Genomic DNA, 17,252 nt, shown 5'->3' with positions numbered 1-17,252 from the left:
ATTTAGGGACATGGCTTCAGAACCAAAAGATCAAAATGCCTTCAAAATTGAGAACTATGATGGACTCCTGGAAAATCTAGAAACTGTAGTAACAAAGGTGAACGCAGGTGATGTCTTTGTCCTCTCTTTGTGCAACACTAGTGTCATAACAACACTGTTATCTACATCATGTGCCTCTGCAGTCATTACATGTACAATGTCATTTCAGCTGGAGCAGAACAGATGCCTGACGAAATGTCCCCAAGTGGATTCAGTGCAGTCTTCTACAAGGTGAGTAATGGCAAATGTCACCATTTGTACATCCAGTAGCAAAAGTTAGGCATCTGACCAAGTACCATCGCAGGTACAATGACAGTTTTACAATATATGACTGAAATAAACTTGGGGAGTGAGCTACACACTCGTTGGACTAGTATGTTCTCCTTGTCAAAGACAAGCAAACAGTTTTAGCTGAAGTTTTTCTACGTGTTGTCGGATAAATACATAAACTGATTATTTAGTTGGAATGTCAATGCAAATGGAACAGGCTATCTTAGGGCTGCAAAAACAAAATAAATTCCAGCAGAGAGATAAATGAGATAAATCTGATAAAAATCCAGTTTTGGAAAACATTTAACAACATCACAAGTCTACCATAAAGACAAGACTTTATAAGAGCAAATACAGAAGGTTAATCCCAAGGTGCAAAACATCCATAAACATCAAGAACAGAAAAAAAAAGACACTGTCAAACATTAAAAATAAAATCTCAAAAAGTCAGACCACTTCTAGGACAGCATTCTTTAGGCACAGGAAGCTCAGATCAACATGTACCAGGGTGATGAGAAGAAAACATATGGAAAAGGATTGGACTGGCTTGTGATCCGAAGAATACAACATCACCCCTAAAAAACATTGGAGGTGGTGTGATGCATAAGAATGCATGGCTTCCAGTGGCACTGGGTGTATAGAGATATCCTCTCAGATTCAAACAAATGAAGCCAAGCTGAATGGACAATTCATCACAGTACACATGGATAATGACCCAAAAAATACTGTGAAAGCAACCCAGAACTCATCCTCTGGTGATGTTTACACGTTTCTGACTTCAGACAGTCTTTGCCTGAAAAGGATTCTGAACAAATTATTAAAAATGAACAATATATATGTCACCATGTGAATGTGTACAGCTGGGGTTGAACGACTTCCAATTTTTTGAAGTCGACTAATATGTGGTGAAAGTTGAGTTGACGTCGACTAGTCGCTGACGTCATACATAAAAACACAGTAGAAAGTAATGGTTTGCAACATTAAAATCTATATTCTTGATCCAAATACATATTGTAGCCAAGTGTATTATATTCAAAATGTGTGGCTAATATGAATATTTTAGTGAATGAATAAAAGCGCCATAACTATGAGGAGAGTCAAAATGGAGCACAGCAGTACACACAATCCACTTAGCTCTATTTGTCATTTGAAACTAGGGAAGCAACTCTCTCCACTGATAAAAAGCATCGCACTGACAGAGAAAACTTGCGGCCAAACTTTGAATTTCACAGTCAGCATGTTAGAATGTCTTGTTATGTCTCAATATTATATCAAATCCATAAACATCCACACAGTTTCCCATCAACTATGCACCACATGGTGACTTGCCTGACAGAATCTGAGCCCTGTGCCTCTGATGTGGTACTACATATAACAAACACATTATAGCCATATTGTATGGAACAATGCCTTTCCAATAAAATGTGACTTACCTTGGTGACTTGTTTCACTGGGGAGTTACATGCCTGCTTAACAGCCAAGTTACAATAAACAGAGCAAAATTACAATACACTTTTATACACTATGTACTGCACCTGCCATATGTGGTTGAAATGACAATAAAAACCACTTTGACTATAAATAAAGAGAAAATATAAGCTGTATATACATACATATAGATGCCTAGATAGATAGATCATGCATGACATACTGCATCCACCAATTCAAGGCAAGATTATTACCTGATGGAAATGCATTAGTTAATGCATTAGGTAAATGGCAGTTCATGTAACCTCTCGAAAAAAAATTGAGGACACTCAAATTTGCTGTGATTGTTGATTGATTGTGATTGCTGATTGATCTGATCTGATCTAGGCTTGTGGTCCAAGTGCTGTCCAAGAACACAATGAGAACTCCTACCTGAACACGGTCTGTTACAAGATCACGCATCTTCAGCCAAGCAAAACTTTTACTCCTGGTCTCCAAGGTAAAATTCTTTTGTAATTATAATATCTTCAATATTTTTGATATGGTTAAATATTCTTTCTAAATTTGGATCAATTCAGAATACACCAAAAAAAATGTGGAGTTGGTCTTTCTATTTGATGGATCCAAAAGCATGACTGAAGCAGAGTTCGACAAAAATAAAGATCTAATAGTGGATATAATGGACAGCCTTAAGAACACATCTATCAAGGTCACTGCATTTCTACACTTTATTTCCAAAAGTACATACAGTATGATATACGAAATATGAATAATGTGTATATTGTTTGCTTTTTTCAGTTTGCAGCAGTTCAGTTCTCCACACATTACAAGAAAGTTTTTGATTTCAAAGATTTTGAAGCTGGAACTGCCGTTGATAAACTAATGAAAGGACGTCATATGAAGGCTCTCTCCAACGCACACAAAGCCCTCACATATGTGCTGTAAGTTCAGTTACATTACAAACAACTGGTACAGTACAACATGTTTAAGTGATAAATGTTGACCTATTCATGTGTTTAGATGAAACTTTTTTTATTCTGATCATTACAAGTGGTACTTTTACATTCACCACAGGTCCCACATCTTTGAGAACCCAGATGCAGGTGCAACTCCTAATGCAACTAAAGTTCTGGTGCTAATCACAGATGGAGATCCCACGGACCCTGACAGGAACGGCACTATTAAAAAATATCATGAAGAAAATATAACTTGCTTGGTCATTGGGGTAAGCAGTGGTGTCTCAGTATGGTGTTTTATTTCTCCAACAGATAAAACAATCATATGTGATTATTTGTGAATCTGTGAAGTGTGTCGTTTATCTTGCAGATGTCAGAATTGGAAAATACTTCATCATTTCATGTTGCACTCTGGTTTCAGGTCCAAGACGCCAGACTGGATAAAATGAGGATGCTGGCTTCAGAACCAAAGGATCAAAATACCTTCAAAATTGAGAACTATGTTGGACTCACAGGAAAACTGGAAAATGTAGTTACAATGTTGAAGGTGGCAGGTGATGTTTTTGTCCTCTCTTTGTGCAATACTAATGTTATAAACAACCCCCATATCTTCCTCATGTGCCTCTGCAGTCATTAAATGTACAATGTCTCATATTTGGCAGCTGGAGCAGAACAGATGACTAATGAAATGTCTCCAAGTGGATTCAGTGCAGTCTTTAACAAGGTGAGTAATGACAAATGTCACAATTTACACATCCAGTTGCAAAAGTTAATCATCTGACCAACTACCATCGCAGGTACTGTAACAGTTTTACATAGTATGACTGAAATACATTTAGGGTGAGCCACACTCTTGTTGGACTAGTATGTTCTTCTTGTCAAATACAAGCAAACAGTTTTAGCGGAAGATTTTCTCCAGTTCATAGTGACAATTGACAATAAATATGGTTGACATTATTGAACTTTACAGAAAATGATACAAGTTACAGGCAATTTCAATATATATCACACTAACTCTTAACGCAAGTTATGGTTTAGGGTCATATCCATCAAAAGGATAAACTATATCATCACTGACACTAGTTTAGCTGTTTTCCAGTAAATTCAAGTGACTGTTTTATAATGAATATAAGCTTAAAGTTTTTCTTAAGGAATCAAAAGTGATATTTGAGAACTGACTCAAATTTATTCAAAAACTGTTTCATTCCTTTCATAAATGAACTAGGGGTGGGACTTAAAAGCGGTAATTACAATTAATTAATTACAAAAAAGTTAACGCGTTAAACAAATTAACACATTTAATCGCAGTTTGCATTCCAAACAGAATCTGAGCCCTGTGCCTCTGTAGTGGTACTACATATAACAAACACATTATATCCATATTGTATGGAACAATGCCTTTCCAATAAAATGTGACATACCTTGGTGACTTGTTTCACTGGGGAGTTACATGCCTGCTTAACAGCCAAATTACAGTAAACAGAGCAAAATTACAATACACTTTTATGCACTATGTACCGCACCTGCTATATGTGGGTGAAATTACATTAAAAAACACTTTGACTATAAATAGAGAGAAAATATAAGATACAGTTAGATAGATAGATGGATAGATAGATCATGCATGGTATACTGCATCCACCACTTCATGGCAAGAGTATTTCCTGATGGTAATGCATTAGTTAATGTTGTGGTAAATGGCAGTTTATGCAAACCGTCGAAACAATTGATGGCCTTCAAATTTGCTGTCACGCTTTAAAAAAAATAAAAAAAAATCATTAAATGATAAAATGTTATGTTCTGATCTGATCTGATCTAATGTAGGCTTGTGGCCCAAGTGCTGCCCAAGAATACAATGAGAACTCCTATCTGAACACGGCCTGTCACAACATCACGCATCTTCAGCCAACCAACTCTTTTACTACTGGTTTCCAAGGTAAAATTAATTTGTAATCATATTATCTAGAATATTTTTGACATGGTTACTTATTCTTTCAAAATTTGGATCAATTCAGAATACACCAAGAAAAATGTGGAGCTGGTCTTTCTATTTGATGGATCCAAAAGCATGACTGAAGCAGAGTTCAACAAAAATAAAGATTTAATAGTGGACATAATGGACAGCCTTAAGAACACATCTTTCAAGGTCACTGCACTTCTACATTTTATTTCCCAAAATACATACAGTATGATATACGAAATATGAATAATGTGTATATTGTTTGCTTTTTCAGTTTGCAGCAGTTCAGTTCTCCACACATTACAAGAAAGTTTTTGATTTCAAAGACTTTGAAGCTGGAACTGCGCTTGATAAACTTATGAAAGAACGTCATATGAAGGCTCTCTCCAACACACACAGAGCCCTCACACATGTGCTGTAAGTTCAGTTGCATTACAAACAACTGGTACAGTACAACATGTTTAAGTGATAAATGTCAACCTATTCGTGTGTGTAGATTCTGATCATTACAAGTGGTACATTTACATTCACCACAGGTCGCACATCTTTGACAACCCAGATGCAGGTGCAACTCCTAATGCAACAAAGGTTCTGGTGCTAATCACAGATGGAGATCCCACTGACCCTGACAGGAATGGCACTATTAAAAAATATCATGAAGAAAACATAACTTGCTTGGTCATTGGGGTAAGCAGTGATGTCTCAGTATTGTGTCTTATTTCTTCAACAGATAAAACAATCGCATGTGATTGTTTGTGAGTCTCCACTGAAATGCAGACGGTACGACTCAGACAAGAGTAGAAAGCACATTTCAAATACTACAACAAGTCCTGATTCCAGTTTTTAGTCCTACATTGTAAAGAACTGTGTCGTTTATCTTCCAGATATCAGAATTGGAAAGTACTTCATCATTTCATGTTGCACTGTGGTTTCAGGTCCAAGACGCCAGACTGGATAAAATGAGGATGCTGGCCTCAGAACCAAAGGATCAAAATACCTTCAAAATTGAGAACTATGTTGGACTCACAGGAAAACTGGAAAATGTAGTGACGACATTGAAGGTGGCAGGTGATGTCTTTGTCCTCTCTTTGTGCAACACTAATGTTATAACAACCCCCTTATCTTCCTCATGTGCCTCTGCAGTCATTAAATGTGCAATGTCTGATATTTGGCAGCTCGAGCAGAACAGATGACTAATGAAATGCTTCAGAGAGGATTCAGGGCAGTCTTCAACAAGGTGAGTAATGGCAAATGTCACCATTTACACATCCAGTAGCAAAAGTTAAGCATCTGACCAAGTACCATCGCAGGTACAGTAACAGTTTTACAAAACATGACTGAAATACACTATATTACCAAAAGTATTCGCTCACCTGCCTTTACTCATTCTATGAACTGAAGTGCCATCCCATTCCTAACTCATAGAATTCAATATGATGTCGGTCCACCTTTTGCAGCTATTACAGCTTCAACTCTTCTGGGAAGACTGTCCACAAGGTTGAGGAGAGTGTTTATAGGAATTTTTGACCATTCTTCCAAAAGCGCATTGGTGAGGTCACACACTGATGTTGGTCGAGAAGGCCTGGCTCTCAGTCTCCGCTCTAATTCATCCCAAAGGTGTTCTATCGGGTTCAGGTCAGGACTCTGTGCAGGCCAGTCAAGTTCATCCACACCAGACTCTGTCATCCACGTCTTTATGGACCTTGCTTTGTGCACTGGTGCACAGTCATGTTGGAAGAGGAAGGGGCCCGCTCCAAACTGTTCCCACAAGGTTGGGAGCATGGAATTGTCCAAAATGTTTTGGTATCCTGAAGCATTCAATGTTCCTTTCACTGGAACTAAGGGGCCAAGCCCAGCTCCTGAAAAACAACCCCATACCATAATTCCTCCTCCACCAAATTTCACAGTTGGCACAATGCAATCTGAAATGTACCGTTCTCCTGGCAACCTCCAAACCCAGACTCGTCCATCAGATTGCCAGATGGTAAAGCGTGATTCATCACTCCAGAGAACGCGTCTCCACTGCTCTAGAGGCCAGTGGCGGCGTGCTTTACACCATTGCATCCGACGCCTTGCATTGCACTTGGTGATGTGTGGCTTGGCTGCAGCTGCTCGGCCATGGAAACCCATTCCATGAAGCTCTCTGCGTACTGTACTTGGGCTAATCTGAAGGTCACATGAAGTTTGTAGCTCTGTAGCAATTGACTGTGCAGAAAGTCGGCGACCTCTTTGCACTATGCGCTTCAGCATCCGCTGACCCCTCTCCGTCACTTTACGTGGCCTACCACTTCGTGGCTGAGTTGCTGTTTTTCCCAAACGCTTCCATTTTGTTATAATAGAGCTGACAGTTGACTGTGGAATATTTAGGAGCGAGGAAATTTCACGACTGGATTTGTTGCACAAGTGGCATCCTATGACAGTTCCACGCTGGAATTCACTGAGCTCCTGAGAGCGGCCCATTCTTTCACAAATGTCTTGTTTCACAGTCTGCATGCCTGAGTGCTTGAATTTATACACCTGGGGCCAGGCCAAGTGATTAGAACACCTGATTCTGATCATTTGAATGGGTGAGCGAATACTTTTGGTAATATAGTGTACATTTAGGGGGTGAGCCACACACTTGTTGGACTACTATGTTCTCCCTGTCAAAGACAAGCAAACGGTTTTAGCTTAAGTTTTTTCTCTAGTTACAAGTGACAACTGACAATAAATATGGTTGACATTATTGAACTGAACGTGTTGTTGGCTAAATACAGAAATTGATACAAGTTGCAGGCAATTTCTATTTATATCACAGTGACACTTAACGCAAGTTATGATTTAGTGTTATATCCATCATAAGGATAAACTATGTCGTCACTGACGCTAGTTTAGCAGTTATCCAATACATTCAAGTGACCGTTTTACAATGGATATAAGCTTGAAGTACAGACTCTCAGCTTTAATTTGAGAGTTTTCACTTCTAAATAAGAAGCTCTGTAAAAATATGTAGCCCCCTTTTTCTCCAAGAACCAAAAGTGATATTTGACAAAGTAAAGCTTTGCAACATTGAAATCTATATTCTTGACCTAAATACGTATTGTAGTGTCTCACACAAAAGAAGCTATGGGGGCTTTTCTGCAAGTTTATTGAAACTTGAACACAGGCTACTGTCAGCCGTAGCCCACAGCAACACCATAAACACCATCAGTCTGACACTTCTGTCAGACAATCTGTGGCTCTTGCTCGACAAACTGTCAGCTCTACTGTAACCTCCGTCTCTTGTGTGGTGCATAAACTGACATCAACGACAAAAAACAAGCTCAAGAACCACAGGAACAATGTCAACTAATAGAACACAACAGAACTGAACATAAACACGTGAACTTATCATTACTGTGTAGCGGATATGCATAGCCTGTATAAATTGGCACCGTCAGTAGCATTTAATAGTACTTCACAGGTGTTGTAAGATAGGATAATATACACACTTGGACAAAATTGTTGGTACCCTTCTGTTAAACAAAAAAAGGTTACTAAAATAACCTGAAACTGACAAAAGTTGTAATGAATAAAAAAATACTAATAATTAAGTAATGAATATCAGACATTGCATTTGAATTTTGGTTGAACAAAATCATTTAAAAAAAATCAAACTAATGAAACTGGCCTGGACAAAAATGATGGTACCCTTGACTTAATATTTTGTTGCACAACATTTTGAGGCAATCACTGCAATCAAGCGATTTCTGTAACTCCCACCGAGAGTTCTGCACCTGTCCACAGGTATTTTGGTCCACTTCAGCTAGCTTAGGTTTGAAGGGCGTCTTCTCCAGACTGTATGTTTCAGCTCCTTCCACAAATACTGAATAGGATTTATATCAGGGCTCATGGAAGGCCACTTCAGAATAGTCCCATGTTTTATTCTAAGACATTCTTGGGTATTTTTAGCTGTGTGTTTTGGGTCATTATCCAGTTGGAGGACCCATGACCTGTGACTGAGACCAAGCCTTCTGACACTGGGCAGCACGTTTCCCTCCAGAATGCTTTGATAGGCATGAGGTTGCGTTGTACCCTGCACAGATTCAAAACCCCTGGGACAAAGCAGCCCCAGAACAAAACTGAGCCTCCTTCATGTTTTACAGTAGGTGCAGTGTTCTTTTCTTTGTATGTTTCATTTTTGCATTTGTGAACATAGAGCTGATGTGACTTGCCCAAAAAGCTCCAGTTTTGTCTCATCTTTCCAAAGGACATTCTCCCAAAAGCTCTGTGGCTTGGCAATATGCATTTTGGCAAAGTCCAGTCTCACTGTTTTATGATTTGCTTTCAACAGTGGAGTTCTCCTTGGTAGTCTTCCATTAAGTCCACTTGGGCTCAAACACCAATGGACGGTGTGATGTGACAATGATGTACCTTTACTTTGGAGTTCACTTCTGATCTCTTTAGAAGTTGTTCTGGGCTCTTTGGTTACCATGCGTATTATACTTCTATTCCATTTGTCAGCAATTTTCCTCTTGCGGCCACATCCAGGGAGGTTGGCTACAGTCATGTGGACCTTGAACTTCTGAATAATATGTTATTCTCATGTTCAGTGTGGTACACACCATAGTACCAAACAGCACAACTACCTTTTACCCTTTAAATAACCAGACTGACTGATTACAAGTTTTAAGACACCTGTGATGGCATGTCCCTATGGTCAAATTATTATCAATCTTTTCTAGGGGTACCATTTTTGTCCAGGCCAGTTTTATTAGTTTGTTTTTTTTAAATGGTTCTGATTTTACTAATTTTAAGTAAATTTTTCAGTTTCAACTTATTCCAGTTACCATTGTGGGTTGCTTTCTTTAAGAGAAGGGTCCCAACACGTCCACGTGTGTAGCTGGGATATTATATATCTACTTTTGCGTGTATGTAAGCTAAAGGTCTAATAACTTTGACAATGAAATTCACCAGCAAATTTGCAGCCTCCTTCTCTCTGTTACCGCAGTGTGTTTGATGAAGTCGTTAACTGAGAGGATTTGGACCGTTCCTCTGCTATCGTTAGCCTTTTGAGATGAGTGCGCATATCAGTAATACGTAAGTTGTATTCTGGACTGACTTATATTCTGCATGTCACGGTAGAATGGGCATCATCTTTTGTTAAGTATTTCCACACACTTGATAAACCGCTGGTAGTTTGCTGCAATGCGCCACGGGCCTCCTCACCTGTCTTCTCCGTGTTGGTCCATGTTGTTTTTGTCACGTGATCGGCGACGAGTCGACTTCCTGCTTGACGCGTCATGGAGCAGCGGTAAAGTCGACTCGCAGTACAACCCCTGGGCCCGTATTCCTAAAGATTCTAAGAATCCTCTAAGAGAGCTCCTATCTTAGCCTAAAAATTCCTAGCTAGGAGTCTTAGCTTAGGAGTGATTCCAGAAAATTCTTAGAGAACTCTTAGCAAGGAATGGACAGAAACTCTTATCTTAGTGAGGAGGTGTGGTTGACCCCGTTGCTAGGTATGAGTCATCATTTCAAGAGGTGTGATTGGTTGATCCTAAAAGCTAGATAAAAATACACTTTTGGTGATAATTGGCCTAGAATGGACCTCAGATTAATAGACTTAATAACAGAATCTAATCTCTATGAAGACTGTATAATTATAAATAATACTTTACATAAAAATAAATAAATAGTACGCTATACTTTAAAAAGTATCCTATAAAATGTATGATTAAACTCAGGCCACTACCACAGTATTCACATGCTGATAGTTTTATTTATTTGCTTTCATTCATTTACCACACTGGTAACATTTTGCACTTCACCTATTTGGTATTAACAAGAGTAAAATGGCTCAGCTTTCATCAATTTCTGTGATTGCTAACCGGCCTAGAAGAAGCAGTGTTGGTTGGTGTTCAAATCTTCCAAAAACCGAACAGCAGTGGAGAAGAAATGAAGTAGGAAACCCAACTGAAGAGGAACAGTGTTTGCTTCTGGATCAACTGGTCAATGAGAAGAAAAGTGTTTAAGACGTAGATTTGGCTCCAAGTCATCACTGCTGCATTGTTGCATTTTTGCATTTTTCCTGTTGCTAAATACCTCAGTGTTGTGATGACTTTATTTCCGGTGATACAGTAGTCTCTCGCTATAACGCGGTTCACCTTTCGCAGCCTTGCGGATTTTTTTAGTGCAATTGTGCATGCTTTTTTTTTTTTTTTTACAGCGCATTGTTTTCTGCGTCCTGATTGGCTAAGGGAGAGGCTGCGTATCGTCTTCTGCGTCCTGATTGGCTAAGGGACTGTAGACCATTGTCAATCAATCTCCTCCGTACGGTGTCTACAGAATTGTTGCAGATTTACATATACAGTATCTTTGATCGCTGGCAGTGTGACTGAAGTGCGGTATGTTTGCAAGTTATTGAGAAAAGTGTATTGAGGGGTTTTGCAACCTTAAAACATTTATAATCATTGTAAAAAATAAAGCTGACTACTTCGCGGATTTCGCCTATTGCGGGTTATTTTTAGAACGTAACTCCCGCGATAAACGAGGGACCACTGTATTGCGATTGTAACAAGCTTGATTGTCATTCAGTGTTTGGAGAATATCTCTCCTGTCTCTTCTTTCAGCCATTTTCTCCTCTGCTTAAGAAATTCCTAAGCCTCCTAAAAGTCCTCCTCCCTGCTCTTAGCAGATCTCACCTTAGGAGCACTCTTAAGAGCTAAGATTCTTTAGGAATAGCTTTTATCTTTACTAGGAGCTACTCCTAACTTTGAGAGGGAAACGTCATGATTCTAAGAATTTTCTTAGAATTTGGCCACTAGGAGCAACTCTTAGCGCTAAGAATCTTTAGGAATACGGGCCCTGGTGTCCAATGAGATTTGATACCTGATTGATGGATGGATGGATAGATAGATATGGCAGTTTATGTAACCTGTCGAAACAACTGATGGAACTCAGATTTGTCGTGATTGTTTTATTTTTTTATTTTTTTATTTTTTTTAAAAAAATCATTAAATGATAAAAGCTGTTCATGCTAATGTGCGTAAGTTCTCATGATGTGATCTAGAATTGTGGTCCAAGTGCTATCCAAGAATACAATGAGAACTTGAACACGGCCTGTCTCACGCCTCTTCAGCCAAGCAACTCTTTTACTACTGGTTTTCAAGGTAAAATTCTTTTCTAATCATATTATCTACAACATTTTCGACATGGATAAATATTCTTTCTAAATTTCGATCAATTCAGAATACACCAAGACAAATGTGGAGCTGGTCTTTCTATTTGATGGATCCAAAAGCATGACAGAAGCAGAGTTCAACAAAAATAAAGATCTAATAGTGGACATAATGGACAGCCTTAAGAACACTTCTATCAAGGTCACTGCACTTCTACATTTTATTTCTCAAAGTACATACAGTATGATATATGTAATATGAGTAATGTGTATATTGTTTGCTTTTTTCAGTTTGCTGCAGTTCAGTTCTCCACACATTACAAGAAAGTTTTTGATTTCAAAGATTTTGAAGCTGGAACTGCGCTTGATAAACTTATGAAAGAACGTCATATGAAGGCTCTCTCCAACACACACAGAGCCCTCACATATGTGCTGTAAGTTCAGTTACATTACAAACAACTGGTACAGTACAACATGTTTAAGTGATAAATGTTGACCTGTTCATGTGTTTTAGATGAAGCTTTGTTTATTCTGATCATTACAAGTGGTACACACGACATGGTACTTTATATTCAGGTCCCACATCTTTGAGAACCCAGATGCAGGTGCATTTCCTTATTCAACCAAAGTTCTGGTGCTAATCACAGATGGAGATCCCACGGACCCTGACAGGAACGGCACTATTAAAAAATATGATGAAAAAAACATCATTCGCTTGGTCATTGGAGTAAGCAGTGATGTCTCAGTATTGTGTCTTATTTCCCCAATAGATAAAACAATAATATATGATTATTTGTGAATCTGTGAACTGTGTCGTTTATCTTGCAGGTGTCAGAATTGGAAGGTACTTCATCATTTCATTTTGCACTCTGGTTTCAGGTCCAAGACGCCAGACTGGATAAAATGAGGATGCTGGCTTCAGAACCAAAGGATCAACATACCTTCAAAATTAAGAACTATGATGGACTCACAGGAAAACTGGAAAATGTAGTTACAATGTTGAAGGTGGCAGGTGATGTCTTTGTCCTCTCTTTGCGCAACACTAGTGTTAATCTACCTCGTGCCTCTGCAGTCATTACATGTGCAATGTCTGATAATTAGCAGATCGAGCAGAACAGATGACTAATGCAATGTCTCAGAGTGGATTCAGTGCAGTCTTCTACAAGGTGAGTAATGACAAATGTCACCATTTACACATCCAGTAGCAAAAATTAAGCATCTGACCAAGTACAGTCGCAGGTACAGTAACAGTTTTACAAAATATGACTGAAATACAGTTAGGCGGTGAGCTACACACTTGTTGGACTAGTATGTTCTCCTTGTCAAAGACAAGGAAACAGTTTTAGCTGTTTGAGAACCCACTGCCTCCTGAGTGTGTTCGCACCTGTACTTTAACTGGCCACTTGTGTTCGGCTTGCGCAAGACAGACTCTTAATGCAAGGTCTGAACAGGGCATAAAAGTCTTATTTGTTTCAAAATCTTCTCTCTGTGACATCACCAATCCTTGAAGAATACTTTTGAGGTTCACACTACTGGCTGCATGTGTGAAACCACCTAACACCTGTCCTGGCTAATTAAAACTATACACAACTTCAAGTTTCGACATGATTTATTTTAGTGAGTTAAATTAAAAATAACCCCCTGTACAGCTGTAGTGAACGAAACACTTAATACAGACCAAAACAGTTTTTGTACCAGGCTGTAAATGTTTATTACTGCTGTAAAGTTGAACATTTGAACATGGAGACAACATAGAACATTAGTCTATGGGAACTGACTTGCTGTTGGAGCCCCCCACTAGTGAACATTCCGTTTAGTTGATCTATCTAATTTTTGGATATCTGTTCAATGATTTCAATAATGATCAGCTGCCTCATTGGACAAAAGTATCTTGGCTACATAAATTCAGACCTGACAGATGATCCAACATAATCATCCACGGCGTCTCCATTCCTGTTTGTGACTTCTTTGTTTACAGAATTCTTTAGTTCTGGGTTCAGTCAGATCAAACAGCTGGCGTAGTTCTGTTGAAAAGCTTCAAGAAAACAAAAAAACACCAACTGAAGATCCAGACATGCAGACTGACTCCTATATAGGTAAACTTCTTTCTTTGGGTTTAACCAGAAAAATCCGAACTGTGCAAAAACTTTTAAGCAACACTGTAATTGTTAACATTAAGCTGAATATTTCCTTTGTGACTGACACTGTTGCAGGATACTCTATTTCTTTTGGAAAGAAGAACGGTCAACTTCTATATTTTATGGGTGCACCAAGCTTTGAGCGCACTGGACAGGTCGTACTTTTCATTTACAATGGAGGGAACTGGATATTCTCCCAAAGAATAAAGGGTGAACAGGTTGGTAAATGTCTTAAGAAAGTTTCTTATCACTGTGTCAGATTAGTAGGTTTATTGCGTATTTTGAAAGTTGTCTAGAAACAAGACGATTTTGAAAAGTTCTGAACTTAGACAAAGTTTGGTTTTCAAACCACATGATGACGAGACTGTCCAGAGAATTGGACAAGATGCAACAGGTACAAATATCAGTGGTGAAGTGTGTAGACCAAAACATGCAACAAGTCATTGCCGTTTAGCAGATTATCCAAAAAAATGACAATGGGTCACAAGTTATATATGGTAGCCTGTAAAAGTGAAATTTGTATGCAGAAACCATTCAGAAACCATACAATACAAATAATTTTTTCAGATTGGTTCCTACTTCGGTGCAGAGCTGTGCTCATTGGATGTTAACTCAGACAATAACATGGATTTTCTGCTGGTGGGAGCTCCGCTGTTTTACCAGCCACAGGAGAAGAAAGAAGGCCGGATATACATCTACAGGCTGACCAATGAGGTGGGCAGTGACAGTGGCTTGGATTACTGTGAGAAAATACATACTTTTATTCTCTAAATCCATCTATCCCTCCCCTTATGCCTATATAGATGCAACTGAAAAGTGAACTGAATGTGACGGCGCCATCCATGGGTAGATTTGGCTCCACCATATCCAGTCTTGCAGACCTGAATGGAGACGGACTCCGAGACGTTGCTGTTGGAGCCCCCCTTGAGGATGATAACAGGGGGGCTGTGTACATCTACCTTGGAGACCAACGGAGAGGGATACGAAGCATTTTCAGCCAGGTCGGCCAGAAAAGATCTGATAAAATTAGGAAAAATAATTCCTCTAGACTAGAAAACACAAGGCAGGCATGCAAAGACAGATAGATTATAGTGATAATCAGCACTTTCTGACATACGGTACCATTTCATCACCACCTCTTTAAGTTGGTGAGTGAATAAAACACTATTTTAATTGACAAGTATCTTGTTATTCCAGAGAATCACGGGAGAGAAAATGATACCTGGGATTAGATTCTTTGGACAGGCCATTGATGGGAACATTGACGCCGGAGAGGATGGACTTCCACGTATTGCAGTTGGATCACCGGAAACAACTATTCTCTTAAGGCATGGATAATGTATGAAAAGCATGCATTAAAAACAAACTAAATATCCCAAGTCAAACTACTTCAATTTAGTCAATGTCTTTCAGGTCCAAGCCCGTCGTTAATGTCTGCGCACACCTGTCTTTTTGCCCCGCGGAGATACAAACAGAGAAACTTGACTGCCCGGGCGACACAGATGTAAATGTACCTTTGGGTTCCTTAACAGCCTGCTTTCAAATGGTTGAGGCAACAAAGAGTAAAGAAGGTAGGGACCTCATACAACACAATTTCTTAACAGCTGCTGGTGCTGTTCAGCAGATCAGTTTCTGGCTGATTTGAGCTATATGGATGCTTCTTGCAGGGACAATGAATTTGAGACTGAACATCTCGTGCACTCTCGATGTGGATCCAATGAGATCGGTACATCGAGGTTTCTTCAGTCAGTCCGATAGGAAAGCCAGGAATCTTACAACCACCTACGAGTTGGGGGTTAAAGACACCTGTTTCAGCCACCTCATCTACATGCCAGTATGGATATACTCATTAAAAGTGTTGATATCACCTGTCTTTCTAGCTGTACATCTATTCACTCACAGGATAAATTTCCTTAGGTCTTTCCATCAATTGTAAGCACTGTCATACAGAGGCCTGACAAGTTTCTTGAGGTAAAATTTGCCTGTGCATCTTGTTGACAGTGGACATAAACATCGACGATGTCACAGTTTGGAAAAAGTGAAACCAAAATAACTTGAAAGGGGGCACTACCATCTTGGACTAGTGTTTGCAACTACAATCTTTAAAGTAGTGAGTCTCGGGGAGTAGTCGTATTATCAAAGTCACTCTTCTTGCCCAAAACTTGGTACCAAGCTAAGAGGAGAACTTATCTGATCTTCTCTTATTTAATCTTAACAGTAAGCGTTAAGTGAGGGTCCACAAAGGTCCATGCTAGTGAAGATTGTAGCACTTACGCTACTTTTGGGCTCTACCAAACGCCAACGTCTGGAACAAAAAATGAAGGCAATGGTGAAGTGCCATAAACTGCAGTTCCTCTAATGTCGACTTGGCCCGGCTCCAAAATAGAGTCAACCCTCCCCAAAAAAACTGTTAGGTACTTATTGCTCCAACTCTTTGCCCATTGTTGAAGCTTAAAAAAGGAGTCTCCATCCCCCTGGTCACTACTGTGCAAACACTGGTGGCAAGTGATCACAATCAAAACTGGCAGTGCCCACTTCCAAGGTAGTTTAGCGTCACTTTTACAAAGTGGGAGGAAGTGGTGACGGATCTTTGATCTTAATATATAGTACAGTTCGTCTCACCAGTATGCGCATGCATCCTCACCCAAATGCACAAGACAAAAAAACAAGGGGACACACTCACAGAGCTACAGTTCTGTAGCTACAATCGCAAACTGCTAAAATGTAAAGTTGTGTGCTTTTTTAAAGTTATTCAACAACATTTAAAGCTCCTTTTATCTTGCAGAAATGTGTGGATGACACACTGTCACCTATCAGCATCCGACTAAACTTCTTCCAGGTCGACGGTGATAGTGCGAGTGCTGTCCTGAATGTGGACTGCAAAAGAGAGGCTGTTGTTGAGGTACGTACAGTGACTACAGCAGGAGGCTGTGGTCTATACTATATATATTTTCATCTTAATTGTTTTTTTTCTCAGCGCTATGCACACTACCAAGACATAAAGTGAAGCAATCACTGTGCAGTTTATGTTCAGTATGAGTTGTCTGGCAGCAGTAATTTAGATTCAGCAGCAACACTCACATGTTTGTTTTCTGTCTGACTGCACAAGATTTTTTAGTGACCTGAACTGTGTTCTACAGGTTCCCTTTAAAAACTGATGTTGGAAAAACAACACATGCATGGATGGACTTGGATTTTATGCTCCTACATCAAGCGCGCTTTAAAAATGTTCTTGTTATTGTGGAATTGTTATTCTGTCAAGCTTGGCTGTGCAAAAATGAAGTAAAAATAAAGATGCTGTTTCTCTATAGTAATATGAACAAGTG

The 17,252-nt window shown here is 39.2% G+C and overlaps 1 protein-coding gene across 1 annotated transcript; it reads left to right on the top strand.

Moving 5' to 3' along the window:
* Positions 1–10: 10 nt before the first annotated feature.
* Positions 11–15,936, top strand: LOC311508075 (integrin alpha-L-like; the record flags this gene model as incomplete). Its single annotated transcript, XM_084572708.1, has 21 exons — positions 11–107; positions 209–270; positions 2,125–2,236; positions 2,316–2,446; positions 4,928–5,021; positions 5,120–5,340; positions 5,589–5,721; positions 5,829–5,890; positions 11,681–11,780; positions 11,860–11,990; positions 12,080–12,222; positions 12,365–12,515; positions 12,668–12,871; positions 13,767–13,884; positions 14,002–14,144; positions 14,494–14,640; positions 14,730–14,927; positions 15,124–15,254; positions 15,340–15,497; positions 15,594–15,760; positions 15,928–15,936. The coding sequence occupies 21 exons, from the start codon at positions 11–13 to the stop codon at positions 15,934–15,936; spliced, it is 2,712 nt and encodes a 903-aa protein (XP_084428834.1).
* Positions 15,937–17,252: the final 1,316 nt, after the last annotated feature.

Source organism: Chelon labrosus (genome assembly GCF_963514085.1).
Source record: "Chelon labrosus genome assembly, chromosome: 2".
In the NCBI taxonomy this organism is placed as follows: domain Eukaryota; kingdom Metazoa; phylum Chordata; class Actinopteri; order Mugiliformes; family Mugilidae; genus Chelon; species Chelon labrosus.
The sequence above is the reverse complement of the archived record's forward strand: the minus strand, read 5'-3'. Positions and strand labels throughout refer to the sequence as shown.